General features: G+C 40.8%; 1 protein-coding gene across 2 annotated transcripts in view; it reads left to right on the forward strand.

Annotated features, from left to right (window-relative positions):
- Positions 1-27,335, forward strand: part of KIT (KIT proto-oncogene, receptor tyrosine kinase) — a 76,960-nt gene extending 49,625 nt beyond the window's left edge. The window contains exons 8-21 of one of the 2 annotated variants that reach the window (XM_045533041.1): positions 11,120-11,234; positions 12,851-13,044; positions 14,240-14,346; positions 14,439-14,565; positions 14,844-14,948; positions 15,031-15,141; positions 16,665-16,815; positions 18,691-18,782; positions 19,278-19,405; positions 20,416-20,538; positions 23,164-23,275; positions 23,392-23,491; positions 23,818-23,923; positions 25,059-27,335. In XM_045533041.1, the coding sequence (XP_045388997.1) occupies positions 11,120-11,234; positions 12,851-13,044; positions 14,240-14,346; positions 14,439-14,565; positions 14,844-14,948; positions 15,031-15,141; positions 16,665-16,815; positions 18,691-18,782; positions 19,278-19,405; positions 20,416-20,538; positions 23,164-23,275; positions 23,392-23,491; positions 23,818-23,923; positions 25,059-25,187 (1,700 nt within the window). In that variant the 3' untranslated portion in view covers positions 25,188-27,335. The remainder of the gene's footprint in view (positions 1-11,119; positions 11,235-12,850; positions 13,045-14,239; positions 14,347-14,438; positions 14,566-14,843; positions 14,949-15,030; positions 15,142-16,664; positions 16,816-18,690; positions 18,783-19,277; positions 19,406-20,415; positions 20,539-23,163; positions 23,276-23,391; positions 23,492-23,817; positions 23,924-25,058) is intronic. The other variant, XM_045533042.1, reaches the window with a different exon arrangement.
- Positions 27,336-27,544: the final 209 nt, after the last annotated feature.

The following is a 27,544-nucleotide window of genomic DNA, read 5'->3' on the forward strand; positions in this document are numbered from 1 at the left end:
GTTAATAGGAGGCCTTTCCTATATTCCGGAGCCTGAGTCTCAGATACCCACCCGGCGTTCACTGAGGTCCTGCTTCATCTTGCCGGAGATGGGGATGAAGATAACATAGGCTCTGTCTTCTCAGGTTAAGCTCTTCTGAAAGTCTTCTTGATGTCAGTTTGTTACAGAGAGTAAACTGACAAAGGCATTTAGTTCACTTACTTAGCACATTGGATATCTTGATTGCCAAATGCTTTGACAGAGGTAGCATTTTTGTGTGAACCTTAAATTGTCTGCCTCATGTGAAGTATGTCCAAGTTGCTCTTTACAAATAGAGTTAGCTGATTTGTTTGTTGATTTTTTTTTTTTTTTTTTTTGGCGGAGGGGAGGTTGAAAAAAATTTTAGTTAACATTATTATAGGGTCGGATTTTTTTGTGTGTTAAATTTTAAAACCAAAAGCTAAAATAGTTTCAAAGTTTAAAACTTGGAACAGTTGTGTTCATTTTGACATCATTTTAGCTGAGCCAATTACATGCATAGGTGTACTATACGGTTTATTCTGTGAATAAACTCAGGTTCAAGGACGGAAGGAATTGTGTTCTGCAAAAATTAGAATTAATAAATATCAGAATAATGAATGCATGTCATTAGTGCAGAAATTTAGGTTACTCTTAACTCAGTGCCACTGATGCATAATTGCTTGATAGATTCAGCTACAGGAGATGCTAGTGAAAATCCTTGATTTGGAATGGTTAAATGTTTGGTGATTGAAAAATCCATTTGTTTTGAAAATTCCACATGTAGATTTGAATATATGGGGGGAGGTGTGTCTTAATCACTTACATGGAAGACTTAACTTGTGCCCTGATGATTTGTGTTAAGAGAACAATTAAATATATAGCATGGTAAGCTTGAAAATGTTTTAATACTCTTTTTAACCTCTCTAACCAAGCCATGAGATACATGGGTCTGTTAACGTGTCTCAGTGACATTCAAAGTGGTTTATAATGACCAAGAGCTGTAACATGTTTGCCATCTTCAAGTAGAACTTCCAGTGGACACTGATGGGAACTTTCATTAAAAAAAAAAAAAAAAAGCAAAATCAGTGCTTCTTTGCATTGAATTTGCATTATTATAATTATTCTTGGAATTGCTTATCTAAGACGTATATAGAAATCAAATTCTTAGTTCTAAAATGTTTGATACCCTTCAGTGAAAATGGTGATTTGTTTTTCTTGCAAATGAAAATTCAAAGGAATATAGAATTCTAAAAACCTCAAACCTTACCCCCAATGCGTTCTTAAGAGGCAATACTCTTTCCAAAATTCCTAGAGATATTAGAAAAAATGACATCACCAAGATGCCTGTGCTACTTGTATAGGATCCTATGATCTCTTTGGTTACATTAAATTGTCATACATAAAGTTTTTACCAAATATTCGCTTTAAGCCTAATTTATCCACTTGGCTTTTTTCCCACTTCATCCAATATTTCTTGGACAAATAACAAACTGTATTGTGTACTTAAATGGCAATCTGTAAAATACATATTCTGTAAGTTATTTTGGCTTCTAATTTCAAATACCCTTGTGAATCCTGAAGTAATCTACATAATTATAGAAAGAAATTATGATTGATATGATAAATCAATTATTTTTCAAATCTCTGGAATGATTGTAAGAAGATCCAGTAACCTTAAAATAATACTTCCAAACATTATCTGATAGCATTTCCAGATCAGTGTTATGCATTTAAAATGTGTGACAAGTGGTATTTGGAGGTCATGAATACATCTCTCTCTGATCTTCAAGGTTGATCCTTTCATGACAACCCTCAGCCAGTGGGGCGGGAGTGATGGTCCTCAGGTGATGGTATAGGGAGGCAGACATTAAGAACTAAAGGCTCACCTTTCATCACGGGGCTTACGTGTAGGACACACTTAATGTTGAGCTAGATTAGACACCCGAACGACTGCTGAACTGCAACGGATTAACTCTCAAAGTCACCATTTCACTCCATTTATGGAAGAGTGTTAACAGGGGATTGAGAAACAATTAAACAATTTAAGGAAATGCTAAATAACGTATTATGTCTAAATCACTGCCTCATGTAATTAACATCCTGTCTGGTGTTAGTGATTATTTATAGATCACACAGTATGCCAAAATCGGCCAAAGCAATAAATGACCCAGAATAAGACCTCCTGAGGCGAAAGTTCCCCTTTGATCACATTTGCAAAGTCTGGGCTGCCTTTTTTGTATTTTTGGTCATAGTTAAATCCAGTTATGGATGGGTGAACCAATTCTAGGGAGAAGCCACTGTAAGTGCAAAGTCCTGCAAGTAGAGCAAGTGGCCAACCTGCCAGTTGCCAAAAGTGATCACAGGTGGACCTGTGGAGCCAGCCATGTGGATGGCTCCACCTGTTCGCCAGCCCTCTGGGTCCCCTACCTGGCTGGAACCTCAGAGACTGTCACCCAGACTAAAACATTAACGGCAGACTTACCTTCGAGGACTGCTCAGTTTTGGGCCGTTGGTCCACTGTGCCTTTCAATATCCTTACAAAGCAAAGAGAGCAAAGTTACTAAAACTTTACTGTTTTTGGAAGGCAAAAAGTATTTTCCTACTACTTAACCTGTTTGTTTTCTATTTCCATTTTTAAAAAATGATAGGACCTTCCAAACACATGGGTGCCCAAACCATTACTTGTGTTAGAGGCTAAAAATTTTACAACTTGCTACTAACACATTTATCGATTTTTGATCTTTGCTTTTTAGCGTTGCCCCCCCATTACATGGATTCCCCATTACATGGATTCTTTTAAACTTCTATCGTAAACAATATTTTTAAATATTAATAAAGCTAGTGCTCAGTAGAATTCCTTTCTGATTTACTGACTTGCTTTTGAGAGCTTGCTGTAAGGCTGCCCCAGTGACTGGGATATAGCTTGGTTAGTGCAAACGTTTGTGGACGTGGGTTAATTTTTTCTTATTACGAAAGTGTTATCTGAAGGATAGAAAAACTAGAAAATGTAAATAAGCAAAAATAAAAATCACGCAAGTTTTAAGTTTAACTTTCTATGTTTATTTACATTTTATAGATTACCATTACTAATAGTCCTTATGTATATTCTTACAGACCATTTTTAGAAGTGGTTTTTTTTTTTTTTAACAAAAATGAGGTCATATTGCTTCGTAACCAAGTTTTTTGGAGCTGCACAACAAAGGCACTGTGAATACCTTCCCATGTCATAAAATACTCTCCTACAGCATCATTTGGGATCTCATTGTTTGCACCTTTCGTAATTTCTTTAGTCCATGTCTGACGCAATCTCGAGACATGAAGGAGTGAGGCAGGACCTCCTAAGATGATGTGACTGAATTTTAAAGTTCCTAATTATCTTGTTTAATCTCCAATGAGTGACCTTGCTTAAGTGCCTGGAAGTTAATAAGGTTATCATCTGTCGTACGCTCTGGGTCTTCTACACGGGAGGTGACAGATACACTGTGCTAGCTTTCAGGACAGTTCTAAATTAAGGAATAATTTTCAGATCTTCTTGGTGTGGTAGCTAATCGATGTAAAAATAGGTGCTCGCCTTTTCACATTAATCTTTTCATGGATAATGTGTGTTCATTTGAGATGTCTGACAGTGTTTGAACTCTGTTTTTATTTTCTCTTCCTGAACTTGAAATGAGTTTTTGTTGTCAAATTGCTTGGGAACTATAAGTGTTGTTTTTGATGTGACACCTCTAATCTCTTTCTCCTTATAAAGAGAATCTCTGTGGATGCAAGAGTTGTTATAGACATTTAAACTGGGAAAAAAAAGGTGTATTGGCAACTTACTTTTTAATTTCAGAATATTATGGGGATACAAGCATTTTAGTTACATGTAATACCTTTGCCTCACCCAAGCCAGGGCTACAAGCATGTCCTTCCCCCATACAATGCACTCCGCATCCATTAGTTGTGAGTTTATCCATCCCCACTACCCCCCTCCCACCTGACTGGCACCCGATGAATATTACGTCCATGTGAGCACCTTAGTGTTGATCAGTTAGTACCAATTTGATGGTGAGTACATGTGGTGCATGTTTTTCCATCCTTGTGATACTTCACTTCGAAGGATGGGCTCCAGCTCTATCCAGGATAATATAAGACGTGCTAGTTCACCATTGTATTTGTAGTTGAGTAGTATTCTATGGTATACATATACCACATTTTATTAATCCACTCATATATTGATGGGCACTTGGATTGTTTCCACATCTTTGCAATTGTGAATTGTGCTGCTATAAACATTCAAGTGCAGATGTCTTTATTATAGAATGTCTTTTTTTCCTTTGTGTAGATGCCTAGTAGTGGGATTGCTGGATCAAATGGTAGTTCTATTTTTAGCTCTTTGAGCTATCTCCAAATTACTTTCCACACGGGTTGTGCTAATTTGCAGTCCCACCAGCACTGTGTGAGTGTTCCAGTCTCTCCACATCCATGCCAGCATTTATTGTTTTGAGACTTTTTGATAAAGGCCATTCTCACTGGAGTTAGGTGATATCTCATTGTGGTTTTTATTTGCATTTCCCTAATGATTAGAGATGTTGAGCACTTTTTTATATGTTTGCTGGCCGTTATTCTGTCTTCTTTTGAAAAGTTTCTGTTCATGTCCTTTGCCCATTTATTGATGGGGTTGTTTGATTTTTTTTCTTGTTAATTTTCTTAAGTTCTATATAGATTCTTGTTATCAACTCTTTATTGTATATGTAGAATGCAAATATTTTCTCCCATTCTGTAGGTTGTCTATCCACTCTAATAATAGTTTCCTTGGCTATACAGAAGCTTTTTAATTTGATCAGGTCCCATTTGTTTATTTTTGTTGCAGCTGTGATTGCTTTGGGGTCTTCTTCATAAATTGTTTGCCTAGGCCGATGACTCTAAGAGTTTTCCCTACATTTTTTTCTAGAATTCTTATGGTTTCATGCCTTAGGTTTAAGTCTGTTATCCATTGTGAATTGATTTTTGTGAGAGGTGAGGATCCAGTTTCAATCTTCTGCATGTGGTTATTCAGTTTTCCCAGTACCATTTATTGAATAGAGAGTCTTTTCCCCAATGTATATTTTTGTCTGCTTTGTTGAATATTAGATGACAATATGAAGATAGTTTTATGTCTGGGTTCTCAGTCTTGTTCCAAAGGTCTATATCTCTGTTCTTTTGCCAGTACCATGCTGTTTTGGTTACTATAGTCTTGTAGTAAAACTTGAAGTCTGGTAGACTGATGCCTCCCCATTTGTTCTTTTTGCTTAAGATTGCTTTGGCTATACGAGGTCTTCTCTGGTTTCATACAAAACGTAGAATTATTTTTTTCTAGATCTGTAAAGAATGAGGATGATATTTTCATAAGGATTACATTAATTCTGTAGATCACTTTAGGTCGTATGGACATTTTAAAGTAGATTCTCTTCTATCCTGCAAAACATTTAACAGATGTAGCTCTGAACTAAACAAAATGCTTTTCCCGCATGCAGGGTTGGTATCATTACTGTTCCCTTCATATCTCATAAGAAATTTGGTCTTGGGGGGGGGTGTTGCCAATTTGGGGGAATTTATTTTAGCACTGAACCTGTTAGAGAATAAGGTAACCTCTCTGGATCTATAGGCCCTTCGTTGCCCCTGTTTCTGAGATCTGGCCATATTTTTTATGTTTATGGGAAGAAGCAGGAGAAACAGGCTTAGGTATGCAACTATGTAAACTTCTGCTGGACTTGACCCTGAACTTCATACATATATTCTTCCCTAAAAGCAGCATATGCAGTCAGTCCCTTTTAAATTGTGGAACTCCCACTCTGGGGGAATTTTCTTTTCAATTGAGCCATGTGTTTTTACATCAAGTTAGCCTCCTTCATTTACAGATGTCTACAGGGTCGCTGTAATGTGGTGAAATTTAAATTAATCCAAGAATAGGTACATAATGTTTCCATGGGCATTCTGTCAGTACCCTTCTCCTCCACTTCTGAATTATGGGGCCTAATGAATTAGCTACTTTCACAGAGTAGAAAAATAGCCTTTTATCCATGCCAGCACTCTTTGGCAGCAAGCAGAGCTGCATGGTGATGTGTGTACACGTCTTCCTCCCCAAGTCTGGGTGACACAGCAGCTGTGCTCGTGTAAATTGAACACAGTGATTCTGACTGAGCAAGGCTTTCTCCAAGCACTTTCATCATTTTTCAACTTAATCTCATGATTGGGGTTTCTTTTTGATTGCTATTTAGAACACGGCTTGGCCAACTACAGCCTGCAGGCCAGATTTGACCCACAGCCTGTTTTTGAATGGCCTACGAACTAAGAATTTTTTTTTTTTAATTTTTAATATTTGAAAAAAAGAAAAACCAGGAGGTGATTTCATGAGATGAATTCAGATTTCAGTGTCCGTAAGTAAAGTTTTATTGGAACATAGCCCCTGCCCACTGGTTTATATAATGTCTATGGCTACATGTGTACCACGGCTGCAGAGTTGAGTTGCAAGAGAGACCTTATGGCCCACAAGTCGATAGTATTTCCTGAAATAATTTATCTTCCCTTTACAGCAAGTAAGTTTGCCCACCCCTGCTTTAGAGCATCACTGCATTAAGAGAATGACTTTTTTGCTTTTTAAAATGATAGACACTCTGTTAATATCTGAGTGCAGGAGATTGTAGTTGGAAGTTTTGTTTTGTTTGTTAGACTTCTGTTAAAGTGCCCATACATTCAATTTCTGGATATCTTTAAGAATGTATAAAACACAGTAGGTTTCCAAAATATCTATTCCGGGGATTTTTTAAAAAGTATAATATTCCTTTCATTATAAGTAAAGTTAACTTGAGTTATTTTTATACTCCTATTTTAGCTGACTTAAATTCCTCTATTATAATGGTATTATGGCATGAATGTAGGTTTCACCCAGACCAAAACCAGGATAGTGACAAATTTGCAGAAAAGTGTTGCTGCATCACGGTTAACCACCGGCAAACCTGGAATCGCAAAAATAGGAATTCACCTTCATGCTCCTCCATTTAGTCTTTTATCATGGGGAGATTTGAGTCTGTGTTCTTTGTCCTGCTGACTGTAGAACGCACCTTTATAGCAGGAGTTGGGTGAGGTGGTTGGGTGAGAGAAGAGCTCTACTCAAAGACCCTTCCCCGTGCTTACGTGAGGAAAGACCTGCCCCCCCACTTACGTGTACCGCCTCCCAGCCGCTGCCAGCCCTCAGCTTCGGTATTTGTGCTGTGCTCTTAAAATTTATTCTGTTCTTGCCTTCCTCGTGGACCTGATGGTGATGAAAAGGATTGTTTTTCAAGATCACAAATCTGTTGGGGTGAATCACTGGATGTTTAGGAGTTGTAACTGCATGAGTGATAAATTCTCAGTAGAGTTACAAGCATTCTGAAATCTGCCTACAAGCTGACCAGTGCTGTGAGAGATACCGGAATAATTCAGGCCCACCATGTTTTTGAAAGAAAAAAGGCTATTTTTTTTAAATCTCTGCAGGAAATGGATAACTTAGACACCTCTTAGGCTTATCTAAACCTCCAACTTGGGAGGAATTAAGGAACGTGTCATTTGGTATACTGCGTATTGTAGAATATCTAAGAGACCACAGCTCAGATTTAACCTAAAGAACTGCGGAGAGTTATGTATCTTTGAAAGCAAAATGTATATTTAATGCCGAACGCGGTGCACTGAAGCACTTAAAAAATGCAGATGAGCCCAGATTTTCATTTTTAGGAATTAGATATCTACCTAGCTCACTCTTTATGCATTAAACATTTTCATAATGCAACTTGCCACGTACAGCCTACACTGTGCCAGTGCAACTTAGCCTTTTCAGATTGAGGTCTCTCATCACCAACATTACAGACAAGGCCAGGGCGAGGGCGAGCCGAGAAAGAGCACCCAGGGTGCAAAATTTAAGGAGGTGCTGGCTCCCAGGTACCCATTCGCGAGGCCTTTAGGGTTAGTGCCTTCTTAGATTTTCTGTCCTAAGTGCTTCTCTTGCCTCACTGTAGTCCTGGCCCCGACTGGATCCCTTAACTGTACTTTTAAAAAGCGCATTTCTGGATCAGATCCTCAGCTTACTGACTCTCGGCAGGTGGGGCCCAGGAATCTGCATTTAACCTCTTCCCTTGGTGAATCTAATGCACATTGAAAGTTTAGGACCCTGTGAGCTTGGTTGGCCAACCTAAGACCTAACAGGATAAAAGCTGCTCAATTAGCCTCAGGTTATGACCCACCTGGAATAGTAGCTTAAAAAAAAAAAACTGCTTAATTAGCCGGTACACGGGAACAAATAGGCCAGCCGGACTGCACCGGTGCCAGCCACGGCTGTTGTATAACTGCCACCAGGTGTCATGCTAGAAGGCTTGGATATTAGCGCCCTTGTAACCAAAGCTAAATGTAATCGATTATATAATTTTGAGCTGTTCCAATTTTTTAATTAAAAAATGTTTTATAGATTCATATTTAGCTACAGGTCCATTGTAAAATAAAATTAGAAAATAAAGGCAAAAGAATAAAATAGAAACTATCCGTAAGTCCACCACCCAGAGATAACTTATCATTGTTAATGTCTAAGGTATCCTTTCACCCTTTTTTCCCCTATGGAGTTCAAGTTAATTCTACTGAAAACCCATCATGTAGCATTAGGGGCATTAGGAAGTATGCATATAAAAGGAAATGTAGTTAGGAGTAAGTCTGTGTTATGAACGTGATTCCCATTTGAGTTCTATCCAGTTATCTCTGCTCTCTATGTGTAGACCCTTTAATCATTAATCTTGGTATTAAGAAATTCACATGCTCATGCATACTTGTGGATTTCTTATCTCATGGCCCTCTATTGCAAGAATAGTAGAAATAGGGCCCCTACCTAGGACAGTCACCATTAGGCTCTTCTCCCAGGTCCCTTCTTGTGACTCTCACTGAATGCCTTTGGGATCTAAGAGACTTGTTCCTTTGGGTAGGACCTAACTCATTCAGCAGCTCTTACTGTGTGTCTGCCGTGGGTCAGACTCTGAGCTAGGAGTCAAAGCCTCAGTCAGTCAATAGGATGTGGTTCTTGCCCTTGAGAACATCTAGTCAGATGGAGGAGGCAGACCGAGATCTTGCATGACAGTGTCAGGTGCTCTGAAGTGCTTCGGAAATAAGGAGAGAGACCAATCAACTTGGCTTCAGAGAGTTGGGAGTTCCTTTGAAAAAAAGGTGACACTTAAACTGAGTCTGGAGAGACCCACCGTATGGCACCTTCAATCTCCAACAGGTAGCATTCTCCTAAGGGTCCACTGATTTTTTTGTGTGTGTTATGCCCTACTTTTCAGCCCGATCACACAGTTGCCCGTGATAATTAAATGAAACTTGCCAGATGGATGCTTTTGCAAGATGATGGCTTGTCTTCTTGCTCTATTTGTGAAAGCTGGCATCGGAGCCAAACTCTCAAGGATGCCCCTACCTTGAGATTGTTTTGGAGAGTTGCTCTTTTGTGTGTAGTAGCCAAATGGCCTGCCCATCAGCAGGGCCAGGTTGAGTGACAGGTGGGTGTGTCATGCATGTGGACACTCTGATCCCTGCCAACTCCTTTGCCTCCAAGGAGGTGAGGTGCTGAGAGGTAGCTCTACAAAGATGTCATTTATCAGTGTCCCCTTCCTTTGGGGAAATAAACTTCCTAAGCTTCTGATCTGTTAGTCTGTCCTTCTCACACCACGTCTATTTTCCCTATCAGTTGCCACATAATTGGTGTTTAATTCCCAGTGCATCAGGTTTAGACATACACATTACCAGACTATCTTAAACAATTTTTAGATCATGGAAGAGAGTATTTAGAGTGGCAAATACAGTTAACTTAATCTGTAGCAAACTTGATTAACCAAGGAGAATGAGTGCTCCGCTTAGAAAAGAATCATGGAATCAGTAATAATAATTAATAATAAATGGGTTGGTTCATTTCTATGGCTCATTGTTAGCTCTTGATATGCTCCATCTCATTTAATTGTCTCAACATCCCTAGGAGATGGGCACTGTTATGATTCCCAGTTTACATTTTCCTCCCATTTCTGTTGAGCAAACAAATTTAGAGAGAGATTCAGAAGCTTTCTCAAGGTCAGAGAACTGCGAGGTGTAGGAGCTCGTGCTCAGATCTGTCTGCTGTGCACATGGCCCCCTGTGGTTCTGTGCTTAGACTTGGCACAACGAATGCTGCCCCTCCAAGTACAGGGTGCCCACGTCACCGTCCCTGCCATCAGGATGCCTCCAGCTTAGCCTACTCATTCTCCAAGGGTCAGAATCCTTCAGCAAATTGCCATTAGAACAACTGAACAGAAGTTCGTCTTGCTTTCCCTTTAGAAATAACTTCAAACATTTGGAATTCTTGAATATCAGTTGATTACTGTAGTTACACAGAAATGGCAAATTAGAGCATTCCTGCTGATACAATTTGCAAAGATGGTTATATTCAGTTTCAGATATACGGATGAGCAAAAACTCTTGGGCTGGTTTTTCTCGTCTAATTTTCTGTTCATGTTTTGCATTTGAAACAAAGATTTGGTGTTAAAAGCCCATATTGTATTTTGCTCTCATGTTTTCACTTCCTTCTAAATAGAGCGATTCAGATCTTTAACGGTGCCACCCCTTCCACCCTGTTAAAGGAGAAAATTTGTGAGAAAGAGAAAGAGTGGGGCTTTTCTTTTCCTGTAACAGCTCCTAATCTCATCCATGCCAGTTCCCACAATAACTTGAAGCGCCCGTGGCAGGTACAAGAACTTGAAACCCCATTGGCGGGAATCGTTAAGCAGGACTTTCGCCTTTACAGCAGCTGGGAAGCCGAGAGCCTTGATGACAAGCAGTCTTTCTAGAGTCCCCCCACTGGAAGCAGAAGCCCTGCCAGGTGGCCCTGCAACCTCTATCAGCCACCATCCCTGGAATAGAGGGTTCTAGGAGACCTGTACATCTGCAGGGTGTGGATGGTCCCTGCTGGGGCTGGGCAGCTGGAGCTGTGAAAGCCTTTCTGGGGGCTTGGAGGGGGACCCTGACCTCAGGAAGGTTCTAAGGACTAGAAAGGGAGTGGAGGGAATCTTGCAGAGGTTTTCCAGCAGTCTGACATATGGCCATTTCTCTTTTCTTGCAGCAAAACCAGAAATCCTGACTTACGACAGGCTGGTGAATGGCATGCTCCAGTGTGTGGCAGCAGGGTTTCCCGAGCCCACAATAGATTGGTATTTTTGTCCAGGAACTGAGCAGAGGTGAGATGACTATTTTTGGCACTGCTTAAAATGCAGAGGGGAAGGACTGTGCAATTCAGTTGAATTTCAAATGTTTTCCAGACTTTTTTTTTTGCAAAAGCTTTGTTTTGATGATTTTTTTTTTTTTCTAGCCATGTGGCTTTTTAGAGGGGATAATTGCTGTATTTTTCATGGTCAACATTAATTTTGTTTGCTGAAAAATGATTACGGAATGACTTTCTCTATTTTGGTGGTTATCTTTCTGGATTTATCATGCAATTTCTAGCCTGCAGGTAGATAAAGCAATTTTGCAGGACAGAGTAATTAGATTTCCATTCTATACACAGGGGGTAATGTGTGTGGGAAGCGTGGCTGTAGTTATCATGAAAAAATTACCTCGGAAGTTAATTGCCAAGTTACCAAAAAAGTAATGATCGCACAATTACAACGTACATATGGCGTTTGTAAGCGACCTGTTTTCGAAAGGGTTTCTCCTTGATTAGGTGCCCAGCTCCTGAGCAGAGAACATCTGGCACCGGGTGCTTCTCCCGCACAAGCCGCACTTAAGCCTTAAATTGTCCTTTCGCATTACCTGAAGTTGAAAACGGGGTCAACAGCGCTGTTTTTATCCATCAATTGCTATTTTATGCTCGGGCTTTAAAAGCCCAGTTTAACATCACAATTGGATGTGCGTCCGGATCATAGTGGAAATGTTATTTTTCATAGAATAGACCTCTTTGTCACACAGTAAGTTGGAGAGGTGACATAGGATTGTTGTTTTCAGCTGAGTTTTAGTAGAATATTTTCTTTCGAGAAATCATAAGGAGAGTTCAAGACCCCAGGAGAGGATGCCCACAATAGAAGCAAGCCCAGCAGTGACAGTCATTCAGCACATGTTTATAGAGTGCCAGCGGTGTGCTGGGCGCCGTTCTAACGAACAGAACACACCCGAGTCTCTGCCTTATGAGTTTATATTCCAGTATGTAGAGACAGACGAGAGACAGAATAAACAGCTAACAAGTAGGTGTCAAGAAGGGAATAGGAAGTGGCTAAGTTTAGCAGAGAGTGGTCAGGGTGTGGCCCCTGAAAAGGACGGCTCATGGTGGCAGCGGTCTTTGTCACCTGCGGTTCGACTGGCCCTCCCTTCTTAGAACCTCCAACTCCAGTCCTTGCTTTGAGTCTCTTCCGGTCCTCAACCTTGTAGATAGTTCACGCTATTTCATGTCAGCCATTCACACACCCTTTCAAATATTTTTTACGTATAAGGATCTCCTGTGTACTAGCGTCTATGCCAGCCATTTATGTACTGCATTTCGAATCCTTTCAGTAACTGCTCACGAGGGGTGTTACCATCGCCCCGTCTGGGTGTTTACATCTGTAGGAACTGCATCGTGCAGAGTTTAAGCAACTTGTCAGGATTCAAGCCCACACGTGACTCCAAAGCCTCCTCTCGTCTTTCTTCTCGTCCACGGTGCTTTTCTTGCCTCCTAGGCCGCGGAAGTGCCCATTCCTCGTCACACGCTGACAATTGTAAAAGGAAATTTTTTATTGATTATGAACGTCTAGCTTTGTTTTAAGTATTGCACGTGTTTATTTCTTTTCCTAGAGTAAGCCTGGGTGGTTGTTTTCTTCCCTAGGTGCTCTGCTCCTGTACTGCCCGTGGATGTGCAGATACAGAACTCTTCTGGGCCAGCCTTTGGAAAACTGGTGGTTCAGAGCTCCATAGATTCAGGTGCCTTCAAGCACAATGGCACGGTTGAGTGTAAGGCCTACAACGATGTGGGCAAGACTTCTGCCTATTTTAACTTTGCATTTAAAGGTAACAGCAAAGGTATATTTCTTTTTAATCCAATTTAAGGGGATGTTGAGGCTCTGTCTACCATATCAGTCATGATTCTAAATCCATTCCAACATTAGCCGTGTCATTTCTGGTAATGCATCATCCCACCATGCTGTCCTCGTACTGTCATCTTGTTTCATTTCGTTCCAGTTTGTTAATAGAATTTATGCTTCTACCAGAGTCATTTAACCCATGCTACTTTCTACATTTTACATGTGTGCATGTGTGCGCACGTGTGTCTTCTATATGTATATAATTAATTGTACGTTTACAGTTGTCTGCATTGAAAATGGATAGGGAAGGCACATAGAGGAATCTATTTACCTTATACCCAAATAGAACAATTTAAAATTTAAATTCGGTTTAAAATTTCAGATATTTAAAATGAGTTGTTTTAACACTTTGCTAGACAGTGTATCAGAAAGTTAACACTGTCTTTTATGAAATCTCTTTAGCAAGTGATTTCTTTAAAATCTTTAAAATTTGATTCATGAGTGACTAGTTCTCCTAACATAAGTTAAATGATCCTTGTAGACGGTTTGATGAATTGGTACAAAGTTAGAAGACAAAGAAACTGGGCACCTACATTTTTAGGGCTCAGTTTTTTGTTTTTTGTTTTTTTTTTTTTTTTGAATTGGCAAAGACTAGCGCCAAATGATGCTACATTTTCTCAGTTTTTGAGTAGTAAGTGGAAGAATCTTACATTGTTCTACATCATTGATTTTTTTTTCAGACAGGGTAATGAAAAGAATACTTTAAAAATGTTTTTCTTGGTTGTAAAAGACAGTCATGCCCAGTGTAGAATTTGGAATATACAGGACAGACATAGAGAAGAAAATATAAACCATCCATAAAGGAAGCTCCTTTTTCAAAGTTGTACAGGGCAGGAATTTGATTGAAATACAAAATTCATTCAGATGTTGCTTTTCATTGAAAAACAGCATGAAATTATTCTTCTGCTACAGAAGTCTCAACTTCTGTTCCACAGTCTTCTGGTTTAACGTTGTATTTCTAAAGTCATTTGAATAACAAGTACGGCATAGCCAACGTGAGGATCTGAGACTCATAGCTTTGCATCCTGCCACGGGCTGTGAGGTGGGAGGTGGCTCAGTTTCGGGATGAGTAGTTACGGCGAAGATCCTATCCGTCTAATAATTTGTGATTCCACATTTCTGTTTTATTTTAGAACAAATCCATCCCCACACCCTGTTCACGCCTTTGCTGATTGGTTTCGTAATCGTCGCTGGTATGATGTGCATTGTCGTGATGATTCTGACCTACAAATATTTGCAGGTAACCATTTACCTGTTCTCTCCCCTGAGTGCTGTCATGACCAAGACGTTAATCATTCAAAGATAATCTCGCTTTCTCTCTCTCCCATCCAGAAACCTATGTACGAAGTGCAGTGGAAGGTTGTTGAGGAGATAAATGGAAACAATTATGTTTACATAGACCCAACGCAACTTCCTTATGATCACAAGTGGGAGTTTCCCAGAAACAGGCTGAGTTTTGGTCAGTATGAAACTGGGGCTTTCCACATGACCTCTCTGTGTACACATAACAATGACTTTAGGGAACCCCGATGGTTTCCTTTGTTTTCTTCCACCTGAAACAGTAAATGTTTTCTGTGAAATTTCTCTACTACCTTTGATAGGTTTGGCATAGAAAACATAGGGAAATGATTCTAGACAAATTGTCTTTGATTCCTTTTTTGATTTTGAAATTACACATATGGCCCTTCGGTCCCACCACCCCTGCCACCGCTTACCTTGTTGTCCTCCTTCCTAAAGGGAAAACCTTGGGTGCTGGTGCCTTCGGGAAGGTTGTTGAGGCGACTGCATATGGCTTAATTAAGTCGGACTCGGCCATGACTGTCGCTGTGAAGATGCTTAAACGTAAGTTTCTGCAAGCTCCTGCATGCAAAGCATCAGTTTGCCAAGTTTGATTTTTGCTTAAAGAAGACCTTTCTAATTTTAGCAAGTGCCCATTTAACGGAACGAGAAGCCCTCATGTCTGAACTCAAAGTCCTGAGTTACCTGGGCAATCACATGAACATTGTGAATCTTCTTGGAGCATGCACCATCGGAGGTAAAGCCATGTCTTCTATTGCCTTTTATTAGCTGTCAGGTTATCAAAGGGTGACGTTTTCATATGATTTCGAGAATGCTTGATTAAAAACTGCTTGCAAGATTTTTACCCAGACTGTTCTCTCTTGCTAGATTTTGTTTTCCTTATTGTTCTTAAGAATGTAGATTTAGGCTGGGTGTGGTGGCTCACGCCTGTAATCCTAGCACTTTGGGAGGCTGAGCCTGGAGGATTGTTTGAGGTCAAGAGTTTGAGACCAGGCTGAGGAAGAACAAGACCCTGTTTCTACAAAAAATAGAAAAATGAGCCGGGTGTGGTGGCACATGCCTATAGTCCCAGCTACTCTGGAGGCTAAAGCAAGAGGATCGCTTGAGCCTAGAAGTTTGAGGTTGCAGTAAGCTTTGATGATGCCACTGTGTGCTAGCCTGGGTGACAGAGCAAGACCCTGTCTCAAAAAAAAAAAAAAAAAAAAATGTAGATTTTAGTTTTATCATGGGGTAGGACAACCTAGTTACTGTCCTAGTTATTGTCATGTGTGTAACATGGACAACCTTGACCTCTTGAATGTCTCATCTCAGCTGGAAGGCTTTTCTTACCTTGCAAGCTTTATGTATTGCTGAAGCAGATGTAGTCACTAACAGGGTTAATATTCATTTCCATACCATAATTTAAAACGGGCCTCTAAGCCTATCAGTTCTCAAATACACACCAAACGAGGCAAACGTTTCACTTCTGCAAAAATAAATTTCCGATGTGAAGCCTCAGTCGAGGTTCCCATCGAGGCTGTCCATGGTGTTTGCAGAAAGCATTTTGGTCCGAAGGAACCAAGATGCGTAAGAGGAGCTGTTCCAGGTGTTCTGGAGAGATCCGAGCTAAAGTCAACAGCTTCATACAGTGTCTCAAAACAACGCCCATAAATGTTGCCTCACCACATCATGAATTGTTCATGAGGAAATTTCTACCAAGTTAAATAAACAGTTGCCTGTTACTTCAGAACTGCAGTGTCAAGCATCCATAACAGCAGAGAATTTTTCAACTAGTAGCGCTCGGAACACAGGTCATTTCAGGTTTCCACCCACTTCCCCCTTGTCCCAGCCGGCTGCTCCGTGTGGCTGATTTCCTACTGTGCCACAGTTTGTCTCTTCGTCATATCCATAATAACCTTACGGAGAGCGCGCGCAGCCCTGCTGTAAACAGGAGTGAATCAAAACACTCACGTAGGAAACTTGATAAGAGCAGAACCTTTGCGAGCAGTGACTTCTGTCTGAAACCAGCAGTCACGCCTGGCCCCAGGCGCTAACGTCACTTAGAAATTCAGGTGGAAAGAGGCGTGCTTGTTTTAGTTTTCTCCACGTCATGCTGCTTTTCTGATAAGTGGTGTTAACAGATAGGGTGACATCGGGACTAGCTAAGCTCATCCACTGAAGCTGAACGTTCATGGCCGTGACCACCCTCAGGTGGTTTTGTGGGAGGCAGGATGATCTATATACCTCACCTCTTTCTAACCTTTTCTTATGTGCTCACAGGGCCCACCTTGGTCATTACAGAATATTGTTGCTATGGTGATCTTCTGAATTTTTTGAGACGAAAACGTGATTCGTTTATTTGCTCAAAGCAGGAGGATCACGCAGAAGCGGCACTTTATAAGAACCTTCTACATTCAAAGGAGTCTTCCTGGTAAGACTGATTGACATAAATAGTCGTCTGTTGACAGGCGGTTTGTGGGGTCATAAGGATTTGCAATCAAGGCTGATTCTCTGGAAAATGAACCGAGGTGCTCTGAGGTGTGACATCCATTATTAAATCATTTAAATGTGATTAACAGTTTAGAAAGTTCAAATAGTGTTTTTAAAGATTCAGACTGTGTTAAACTTAGATTTGCTGATGTTTTTTAAAATGCATCTTTAGGGTTGTTTTTTTTTTTTTTTCCTCTCAGCTTTAGTTCTGTGCAACTGAATGAATTTTCTATCTGTTTCTCTTACGGCTCTGCTCTTGTGTGCATTTCCATTTATGCTGGTGAGCTCGATAGTACGTGCATCTTTACAGTGAGATGCTGTTTATAGGGAAAGTGCTAGAGCCTGTCAAGTCGTCACAGTAAAGTCCTTTCACACCTTTAGCAGAGTGGCAGAGAGCTCTGAAGGTGTCTCTGCACCAGGCTTTTTGCCATGTCCCTCTGAACTATTTCTACGTCCCTTCCTCCCCGCTCCAACCCTGTTTAATTCATCATGCTGTAAAAGGACATAACTACCCGAGCATATTTTTTAAAACTCCGGACCTACTTCTCATCTCTTTTAGCATTGATACCATTCTGAGTTTGAATGATGTATGTAGAGCTTCAAGTTCCTTTAAGGGGAATTTGATTTATAGCCAGGGTAGAATTCTTCTCTGCCATACGTGTTCCTTCTTCTGGATGGTGTCATGGTCCACCCCCGAGGAGGACTTCTTAGATGCACCTGGTCCAGCAGACATCACAGCCCCTGTGCTTTATATCGATACGGTTGTGTGGTGGATCTCTCCTCTCCTGTTTATTCACTCCGTGTCCCCTATGTTTTGAGGCGGCAAGACTTGTATCTCCTGAACTTGTAACACCAGGGCCCCCAAGGAGACCTCAGTAAATATTATTGATTGGCACCTCCCTCTTAAAGCCATTTTCTGTACTTCCAGCTAAAGTTGAAAACCCCAGGTGAAGCTTTTTTATGTTTTTTTTTTCTTAATCCTATAAACCTAAGTAGTTAAAAGGGGTAGAAAAATACCGTGCAAACTACCTTTTGTTAGTTTCCCCGGAGCATATGCTCTTTGCATGAAGAAATGAGCTACTTTGCCTTCTTTTTGAAACCTTGGCCCTGTACATATTTTTTTAACTTTCTGAAATAATGGCCTCAACTGTTCAATCCTGTGTGATGTTCTTTGTGCTTTGGGATCCCATATGGGATTGGAACCACCAGCACACTCTGAAGGAGATTGTTGTCATGGTGTTTCTATGCTAATCAGGAGCAGGAAGTACTAGAAATCTTGAAGAGTCTCCAGCCAAATGTTGCAGATTCAAGAGGTCCAGATGGTTCAGAAAATCATCCAAATTATTGGTGTTTATCTGAACTAAACTTGGTTTTTTTAAACCTTCCTCCATCAGTCGCTATATGTTAACGATCTCTGTCTCCCCCCAACACATCTTGGAAGCTCTTGTTCTTTGTCTTTTTTTCATCTTGTCTCCTGGGGCTAATTTAGAGGAGAGTTTGAAGTAACGTTTTTGGCTCTGTGTTTCCCATGAAATCCAACGTGTAAAGAGATAGGACATTCCTAACCTGAATCTACTCTGTGATTGAACACAAGACAGACGTCTAATTCCCAGGAATTGGACCCTAATATTGAATACTAAAAACTGTCTTATGGAACAATATTTTCAAACTTTGGATTCAAACTTTACATTACTTTCCTTGAATAAAATCAGTCCGTTATGTACCACAGGGGGCGAGGAGAGGGAGCCTGACCTGTCAGCGTCCCCTGTATTTCCCATTTGACTCCGTAGTGACTTGGATGTTTCCTCTCTCCTAGCAATGACAGTACCAATGAGTACATGGACATGAAACCTGGAGTTTCTTACGTTGTCCCAACCAAGGCTGACAAAAGGAGATCTGCGAGAATAGGTGGGTACCTACCAAGCAATAAAAGCAAGTTCACTGGCAGAGGATGTCTCGTACCACTGTGAGATGTGATGTCATTCCTGAGAGTGACCACTTCTCCTTTACAAGAGAGTCCTGTGGCAATGCCAGTGGTCAGCAGGAGTTAGAGTTGCAAGAGGGTGTTTGGGGTCAGAGCATGTGTGTGTGTGTGTGTCTGTGTGTGTGTGTGTGTGTGTGTGTGTGTGTGTGTGTGTTTTTATCTGAACGTCTTACTCTAGATATGGGATTTTTGTATTAATCCACCATTCCTCTCCTCTAAGGATATCGTAACCTAGCCCAGGATTGTTGAATATTAACTATGTGATTCAACATCTACCTTCCCGCAGCACTGGGGAGGTGATTTGCCTGCAAGTTCATAGTATTGCATTCCTTACCAGCCTTGGGTATTGTCATTTCACCACTTTTCCTTTTCAACCTTTAAGCTTTTAATTGCTAAGAAAACCTCTCTCTTCCGAACAGGCTCATACATAGAGAGAGAGGTGACTCCTGCCATCATGGAGGACGACGAGCTGGCCCTAGACCTGGAAGACTTGCTGAGCTTTTCTTACCAGGTGGCGAAGGGCATGGCTTTCCTCGCCTCCAAGAATGTAAGTGGGAGTCATTCGTAGAACTGAGCGTTAGAATGCAGAGTGTCATTTTGAAGTGTGGTCACCAAAAGCAGAGGAAATCTAGTTTCTTCGTGTTTCAGCTGCTATGTCTTTGGAATTCATGTTCTAACGTATCAGCTTTAAAGTGCAAGCCTGTCTAAATGAGCTTTCCATGAAATTTTTCTTGTATGTAGTGAATTCATTTAAAACTTTTGGCTTTTAGGATATATAGGCTGTGCTCTTAGAAGATAGCGGAGAATCATTTTTTTTTTTTTTTTCAGCAAATGCTGGGGGTACCTCATAGTTGCCATGCTTGATGAAGCATATACTTGAGTTTTATTGAAGTTAGACCCCAAATATTGTCTGTATGGCTTATGAAGTGTCAGGAAGTAAAGGGGTGGGGATGGGAAGAGAATGATGGAACCAAAGCAAGGAAGAACGTGGTCTGTGGAAGGGTGAGAGGAATTCCCTAGGAAACGGGACTAACCGAATAGAATGAGGTTTTAGATCTTACCCTTAAATGCCATTGGTGACATTTCCAAACAATTACCAAACTAAAAGAGGATATAGGGTGGCTGAAATAAAGATCCTCTTCCTTGCATCCTTGGGAGATGTCAAATTGAAGTTCCAAAGATATTTTAGGAACTCTATGAAAGGACATTCAAAGAGATGCATGCAAAAGGAATTTGCAGTTTTAAAAATATGATATGGCTCTTTGCAATGTATTTTCCCGTGAATGAAAGCAGTCCTGACAAGAAAAAAGCATTTATTAGAATTGGTTTTGAAAGCGATTATGGTAATTACGGTCCTGATCATGTGAAACATAAAATGGGAACATCATTCAAGGCATAATTTTGATTTTTATTTTTGGCATACCAAATACTTTAATGTAAAACAAAAGTATTGGATTTTGATAATATAAGCAGCACTCTAGTATTAAAAAGTAGTTTTCACTCGTGAAAAGTTAAAAACGAACTTAAATGGTTTTCTTTTCTCCCCCAACCTAATAGTGTATTCATAGAGACTTGGCAGCCAGAAATATCCTCCTTACCCATGGTCGAATCACAAAGATTTGTGACTTTGGTCTAGCCAGAGACATCAAGAATGATTCTAATTATGTGGTTAAAGGAAACGTGAGTACCTATTCTCTGCTTTGACAGTCCTGCAAAGGATTTTTATTTTATTTATTTTTTAAAGAGAAGGTCTCCCTCTGTCGCCCAGGCTGGAGTGCATCATAGCTCACTGCCACCTCGAACTAAAGGATTTCTAGTTTCAAGTTTGGATAAAAATTGTCCCCCATGATTTTCATAATGCAAATCTTATCTTGAGATATCGTACATTTTAGCAGTCAAATTAAGGTACTTCAGCAAAATGTGCATGGCATGCTGAACATTACTACAACTAATTCAATAATAGAATTCCTAATTCTAATTGTGTAATTATGGGGCATGTGAAGGAAACAGAAATAGCCTTAATTTTCATCATAGCCTGAGAATAGCAACGCACTAGATTCTGCTCAAGTGTAAGAAATGTGGGCCTGAAGGTCATGGCAGGAGAAGTTTCCTGAGATTGACATGCTGTAGGAAAAAGATTAAAATTGAAGATCCTGTTTCAAGTTAGCTGTATAGAATGTTGGACTCGTGATCATTGGAGAGCTATTAAATAGGTTCATAAATAAAAGTAATAATTGGTTTATAGAACATAGTAATTTTTGTTTCAGAGTACTTTTATTTTATTGCCAATTTTTATTGTATCCTCAGAACAGACCCATCCCGTAGAATACAATGTCTTCCTATTTTAAAAGTTGGAAGAACTAAGGTGCAGTCTGTTTTAGTGATTTTGATCAGAGGTGACACAGGTCAGTAGAGGCTGAACCCAGAGCCCATGATTTCCAGAGCTGCATCCCACTGGTATGGAAAACCATAACCCCCTGTAGATTCTTCTCTGCCTGTTTTCCTAGGTCCATTTCCACTGTCCGGATTTATTCCTGGAGGTAGATTTTTGTGTCCCTTATGATAAGATAATATTTTCTCCTTCATCACCATGGTATCTGGAGGGGTAGGCTGCACTCCACTTGGTTTTGTAGCTGTGTCGCTGGGTTTAGCTCCTGACCAAAGCACACATTTCTGGAAAGACTCCCCCGAGGCTAAATAGCATCATCAGGAGTGTTGACAAAAACAACCTCTCTCCATCCCAGTGCAATTTTGGAAGGAAGAATGACAAGTGGTTCATTGTCCAGGTCTCTAAATATTTACAAAAGGGCAAGAGGAGGAAGGTAGCAAACTCTAAGTCCGGTCTTGACGAGTCCTAATCTGGCTCCATTATTTAGATTATTTAGCGGCTGTGTAATATTGTCAAGAATTATCCAACACCTGCGTCTTGGTGTTGGATAATTTTCTCCACTTGAGAATAACAGTGACACCAGCCTCGTAAAGTTGTTGTGAGAATTAAATGAGTTCAGTATGTGAAGTGCTTAGACTGTGCCAGCACATTCTTACTATTCTTTATAGGTGTTTTATTTGAAATGGAAATAATGGTGACGTTGGTTATGCCACAGCTTCTTACAAGCCTGCTACTGGTTTTCGACCTTGGTCGGAATTGGCAGGAGAGGTTAGGCCCCACCAGGCTTCCCGATCCTAGACTCCAGCTCAAGTCAGTCAAACTAACCAATCACAGACATCACTTTCACCAGGCTGGTGGGTAAGAAGAATTTATGGGACAAGTTAAAAACAAGGAAACTCACAAGTTATACCCCCAAATTTACATTGTCATCATTTGAGAAATCTGACAGGTGTTGAGTCAGGTGTTCTGAAAGTTCTCCCATTTCACGTGAATTCTTGGTCATTTTTATGCCGTGGCCACTTTCGGTCCAGGGAAGCCTGGGGAGCCCTTGTCATAATACTGTTTTCAATGCCTAAAATAAAACACATAGAATCAACAAGAAAAGCAGTTAAATTGCAGTAGTTATCAAAATATTAAGTAAGTTTGTGATATGTTGGCACATGTATTTATGACATAAAGTCACAGGTTCTAGCTGTGGTTCTAAAAACTACTGTATTTTCCAAGTGGTGGCGAATGTAAATATTGAGACCCCTGTAACACTAATAGGATGTGAAGATACCTGTGATTACTGTTGGTGACAAAGTTACAGGAACTGCTGATACTACTGTGGTTTATTACTGCCTTCATTTGTAATTCAAGGAAATGCTAGACTTCAGAAGTTAGTGAAAATAAGGATGTGATTTTTTTCTCTTTGAAGTTCACAGGTTCCTGAATGCAGGACACCCATAGATCACAGGTTAAGAGCCCGAGTAGCAGCTTTAGCACAAGATCTGGGGAAGGATACTGGAAGCCTTTTAAAAAAAAAAAAAAAGACTAAAATAACTTTAAGACCAGAAAAAAAAAAACTGTCTTCCCAGTTTTCAATCCTAAATGGATTAAGAGGAGGATTGATTTAGCTTTTTATGGTAGATCATAAGATCCAGGGATCCAGAATATATCCAAGAGGAATAGTCACAGAAAGTGTAGCTGAATTTTAGTGGAAAGAGTTGAGGTTGTGCGGTTCAGCTGTTGAATTCCAGCTCTGAACCTGCCACTGCACCACCTCAGAATAGGCACGGTCTTCGTAAGTCACTGTTACTGATCGACCGCTTGCTTTTATGCCAGGGGATTGTCCAGAGTAACATCTGTAAGAATCTTTAATATTCAGGGTTTTTTTTTTAACTAATATTTTTGAATCTGTTGTGCTTCCATTGCAGGCTCGACTGCCTGTGAAGTGGATGGCACCCGAAAGCATTTTCAACTGCGTGTACACATTTGAAAGCGATGTCTGGTCCTATGGGATTTTTCTGTGGGAGCTGTTTTCTTTAGGTAAAATGATCCTTGCCAAAGACACCTTTGTTAGACACTGAGCATCTTCCTGGGGTTTTATTAGTGTCCTGCTTGGTTGTGACTAACACTCGATTTGCAAACTGTTTGTGCCTCAGGAAGCAGCCCTTACCCTGGGATGCCGGTCGATTCTAAGTTCTACAAGATGATCAAGGAAGGCTTCCGAATGCTCAGCCCTGAGCATGCACCTGCCGAAATGTGAGGGCCCAGAAGTTTTTCCTCTAGATCACGTTTCCCCTTTTAGTTTTCTTTTTAAAGACAGAAACCCAGATGTTGAGGGTTTTCACCAGCACAGTTTGAAATGTCACTTGGTTCCTTTTTATTTCTGTCGTTTATTTTCATAATCTCTTGTCGCCAAAAACAAAGTTGCAGCAACAGTTCGTACGTGCAGTGTTTTATTTTATGCACGTGTCATTTCATACACGTAATTCCAGTTGCCTCGCTCTGGAATTACTGTGGACGCTTTTGCACGGCATACGTCTGAAGGCGCTGAGAAGGGACAGTAAACGGCCCTGGTTTTGCAGGTATGACATAATGAAGACGTGCTGGGATGCTGATCCTCTCAAAAGGCCAACATTCAAGCAGATCGTTCAGCTAATTGAGAAGCAGATTTCAGATAGCACCAATCATGTGAGTACCCTCTGGCCTGGCATAGAATCCCCTTTCGGTCTGTTCCTCCTTTGCAGGTTTTAGGGGTGAGGACTAACCTCCTCACCCCTTCTTCCCAGGGCCTAGGTTGTAAATTCAGCTTCAGGTGGGGGAAAGTAAAGCAATGGAAACCAGTTTTTTCTGCCCGACTCCCCTGCTCGGAGCCAAAGAAGGATGTGAGAAGAGGAGGGGGAAGGGGTGGAGGGCTTTGTACTCAGAAGTGTGGAAGTAGAAGTTTCCATAAAGATTTGCCATGTTTCCCTCCCACCCCAAATCCTGGTCATGGGGTTGGTGTGTTCTCCCTCTCACGTGGCAGGGCCATTCATCCTCTGGAGGGTTGGGGTGACATGAACTAGAAGAAAAGCGTAGACAAGACAGCTTGTTACTGCAGGGAAATAAGCCTTCTGATCAAACAAGCATAGCGGGACAATGGCAGATAGCTGTCGTGCCGAGAGCCACACAGAATGAGGAGCTGTTTGAAGTCGGAAGATCCCGCCCCGCGATTTGGGGATGGGGGAAGGAAAACTCAAATCCATTATTTCCTCTCCTGCTTTTAAGGAAGAATTAGTGATCCTTACTTTGACTCAGATTTTTTTAAGCTGCTTTTTTTTTTTTTCTGGGCTGTGAGCTTGGAGCTCTCTTTGCCAATAGCACACCGCTGATATTTTTGGGTTAAAGCTTGTTTTTGTGGGTGTCAAAGCATATTTCAACTTAAACAGCATTTTCCACCCAGTTGCTTTGATTCTTGGCAGGACAGTGCTGGAAGGGCCATGGGTTTCTCAGATGACACGGGCTGCTGGGTTGTAGTTGGCTGTAGAGATTTATAAACCCTTTTTAGTAGGTTAGATAGTGCTTGTTCCCAGACGGGTCCCAGCAGAACAGCCAGTCTGGCACGTGTTTTGCCACCACTTCTTGTGTAAAGCGATTTCCTTGGGAAAAATGGGGGATTGGGTTTGTTTTGTCAATACGGCTTGGGTTTGGGCCACAGAGTTCTTGTAAAACACCTCTCTTTTAAGAGTCTTCATCAGTTATTTGTGATTTTGATGCCGTGAGTGGGCCCTTTGTCGCTGTATCACTGTAGGGACTGGTGTATTGACTGTGCACTTCTCTTCCTCAGATTTACTCCAACTTAGCAAACTGCAGCCCCAACCCACAGAACGCCGTGGTGGACCATTCCGTGCGGATCAATTCTGTCGGCAGCACCGCTTCCTCCTCCCAGCCGCTGCTCGTGCAGGAAGATGTCTGAGCAGAACGAGGGTCCGGGGTCCCCCGTACAGGAACGATCCCCCATTCTTTTGGCTTCCACGATGGTTCTTTTGTTTTCCTTGACTCGCATCCTACTCCAGGGTGGTGGGCAGCCACTGTAATCCTGTCTTTCTAAGCACACTTTAGTGGCTGACGGTTTTTGTCGTCAGCCACCATCCCCTTGCAAAGGTTCGAACTGTATATATTCCCAATAGCAAAGTAGCTCCTACTGTAAACAGGAAAAAAAAATTCTGATTTGGAAAAAAGAGAGGGAGGGATGGGCTAGATGTCCGCCGTTCTTTCCGAGGGTTTTCCAGTTTGTGTTCGAAGAGTGTGGTTGATAGTTTATGTGAGTAAGTGGTGGTGGTCACATTTGGCCTTCAGAACCATCCATGATGCTATGGTGATGCAGCAAGATTAAAAGCTAAAACCTAAACCCTTTATATGGAAAACAGAACATGATTAGAACACAGGGCAGACGTGTGAACATCTGGGCTTAAGGAATCTAGAATTTCATGCTGGGAATGAGACACAGGGCATGAAAAAATGTCCCCTAGGCATGAGTAAAGATACTCTGCTGTAGACCACTGCATGGGCTTTTGTACTGCCGACCTGGTTTTTGCACAGAGTTTGCTTTTAGGGAGTTGAATTGGAGAGAAGGCCTCCCCCGCCAGCGTTTGTATATACTCATCTATAAACTGTCCACGTTCGTGTGTTTGAGGCAGGACCCCACGAGGTTTAGTTTCTGTGTGCCACCCTAGCATTATGGCCACCGTGTGTAGGGACAGATCACGAGCCATATAAGTTTGAAGGAAACAGAGAATACTTTTTTTTTTAAGGAAAAAAAAACGTAACAGCCAAGCACAGTCTTAACAAAATCTCCTCTTTTAGCCGATGAACTTGCTCTATAGATTCTCCAGAACGAGCCTATGAGCTTCGGAATGGCATTGTGCTCAATGGATTTGATGTCGTTTGAGAAAGTTCCTGATTTACTGCCTGGCTCCCTGGGAGTGAGAAGACGGTGCTGTCTTGGCTCGGATTCTAATGTAGCAGGAGATAAAATGTAGATTCAGCCTCCTTCACAGGCATGTCCTGGACACCAGGCCAGTATCTGTAGAAGTGTGTGTGTGTATGTGTGTGTGTGCGTGTAGACAGATATTTTAGGGGGGCATTCTTGCCCCAAGTCCAAGAGGGTCCTTCAGTACCCAAGAAGTAACTTGCTTTCATCATCCGTACTGCTCTTGTTTCCCTTCACAGAGCTTTCTAGAATAGCTTACCAAAAGCTTCCATAAAAGCGTATACAAAGCAGGCTTCAGTACCTACTTGCAGCCCACCTGCACTTAAGACACTCTGTTATTTAGACTCAGCATACTGTACCCATTCCTTAGATCCTATGTAATGTTCCTGTCCCACTGAAACATAAATTTTACCCTTTAGACTGTAGCCTAGGTATGATTCTTGTAGTCTACCTGTTTCTCCCCCTCCTCACTGCCCAGTATAAAAGGTAAATGTACACATGGCAAGGTTTGTGTGTTGTCTTGCAAGATTCAGGTATGCTGCCTTCGCGGTTTCCCCCGCCTGTGTCCCTTAGACTACGTTTAGACAACTGTGACCATTATCTGGAAGTAACCATTTGCACTGAAGTTCTATGCTCTCGCACCTTTTCCAAAGTTAACAGGTTTTGGGGTTGTGTTGTCATCTAAGAAATTGTTGCTGTTTGCCATACTTTGTCTGTAAAATTCCTTTGCGTTTCTATTGACTTTGATTATAGTAAAAGTGGTTGTTTATTGTAGATGTCTAGGTACTTCAGGGGCACTTCATTGAGAGTTTTGTCTTGGATATTCTTGAAAGTTTATATTTTTATAATTTTTTCTTACATCAGATGTTTCTTTGCAGTGGCTTACTGTTTGAGATTATTTTGTGGCTTTTTTTTGTAAATATTGAAATGTAGCAATAATGTCTTTGGAATATTCCCAAGCCCATGAGTCCTTGAAAATATTTTTTATATATACAGTAACTTTATGTGTAAATATGTAAGCGGTATAAGTTTAAAGGATGTTGGTGTTTCGTGTGTTTTATTCCTTATAATGTTGTCCCATTGTTGCCAGTTCTGAAGAATTCTAATAAAAATGTAAATATATAAATCAAATGGGTTCTTTGATTATTACAAGCTTGGGAAAGTTAAACTTTAAAATATTTAAGTGTATTCACCTTAACATTAGAAAGTTTCATACCCAGTTTCCATAAAATACATTCACTGCTATCCAATCACACTAGGATTTATTGACTTGAAGATTCAACCAACATTTATTAAGAACTTTCATATGTGCTGTATTTTCTCATTTCATTCTTAAAATC

This window comes from Lemur catta, chromosome 19 (genome assembly GCF_020740605.2).
Source record: "Lemur catta isolate mLemCat1 chromosome 19, mLemCat1.pri, whole genome shotgun sequence".
NCBI lineage: Eukaryota > Metazoa > Chordata > Mammalia > Primates > Lemuridae > Lemur > Lemur catta.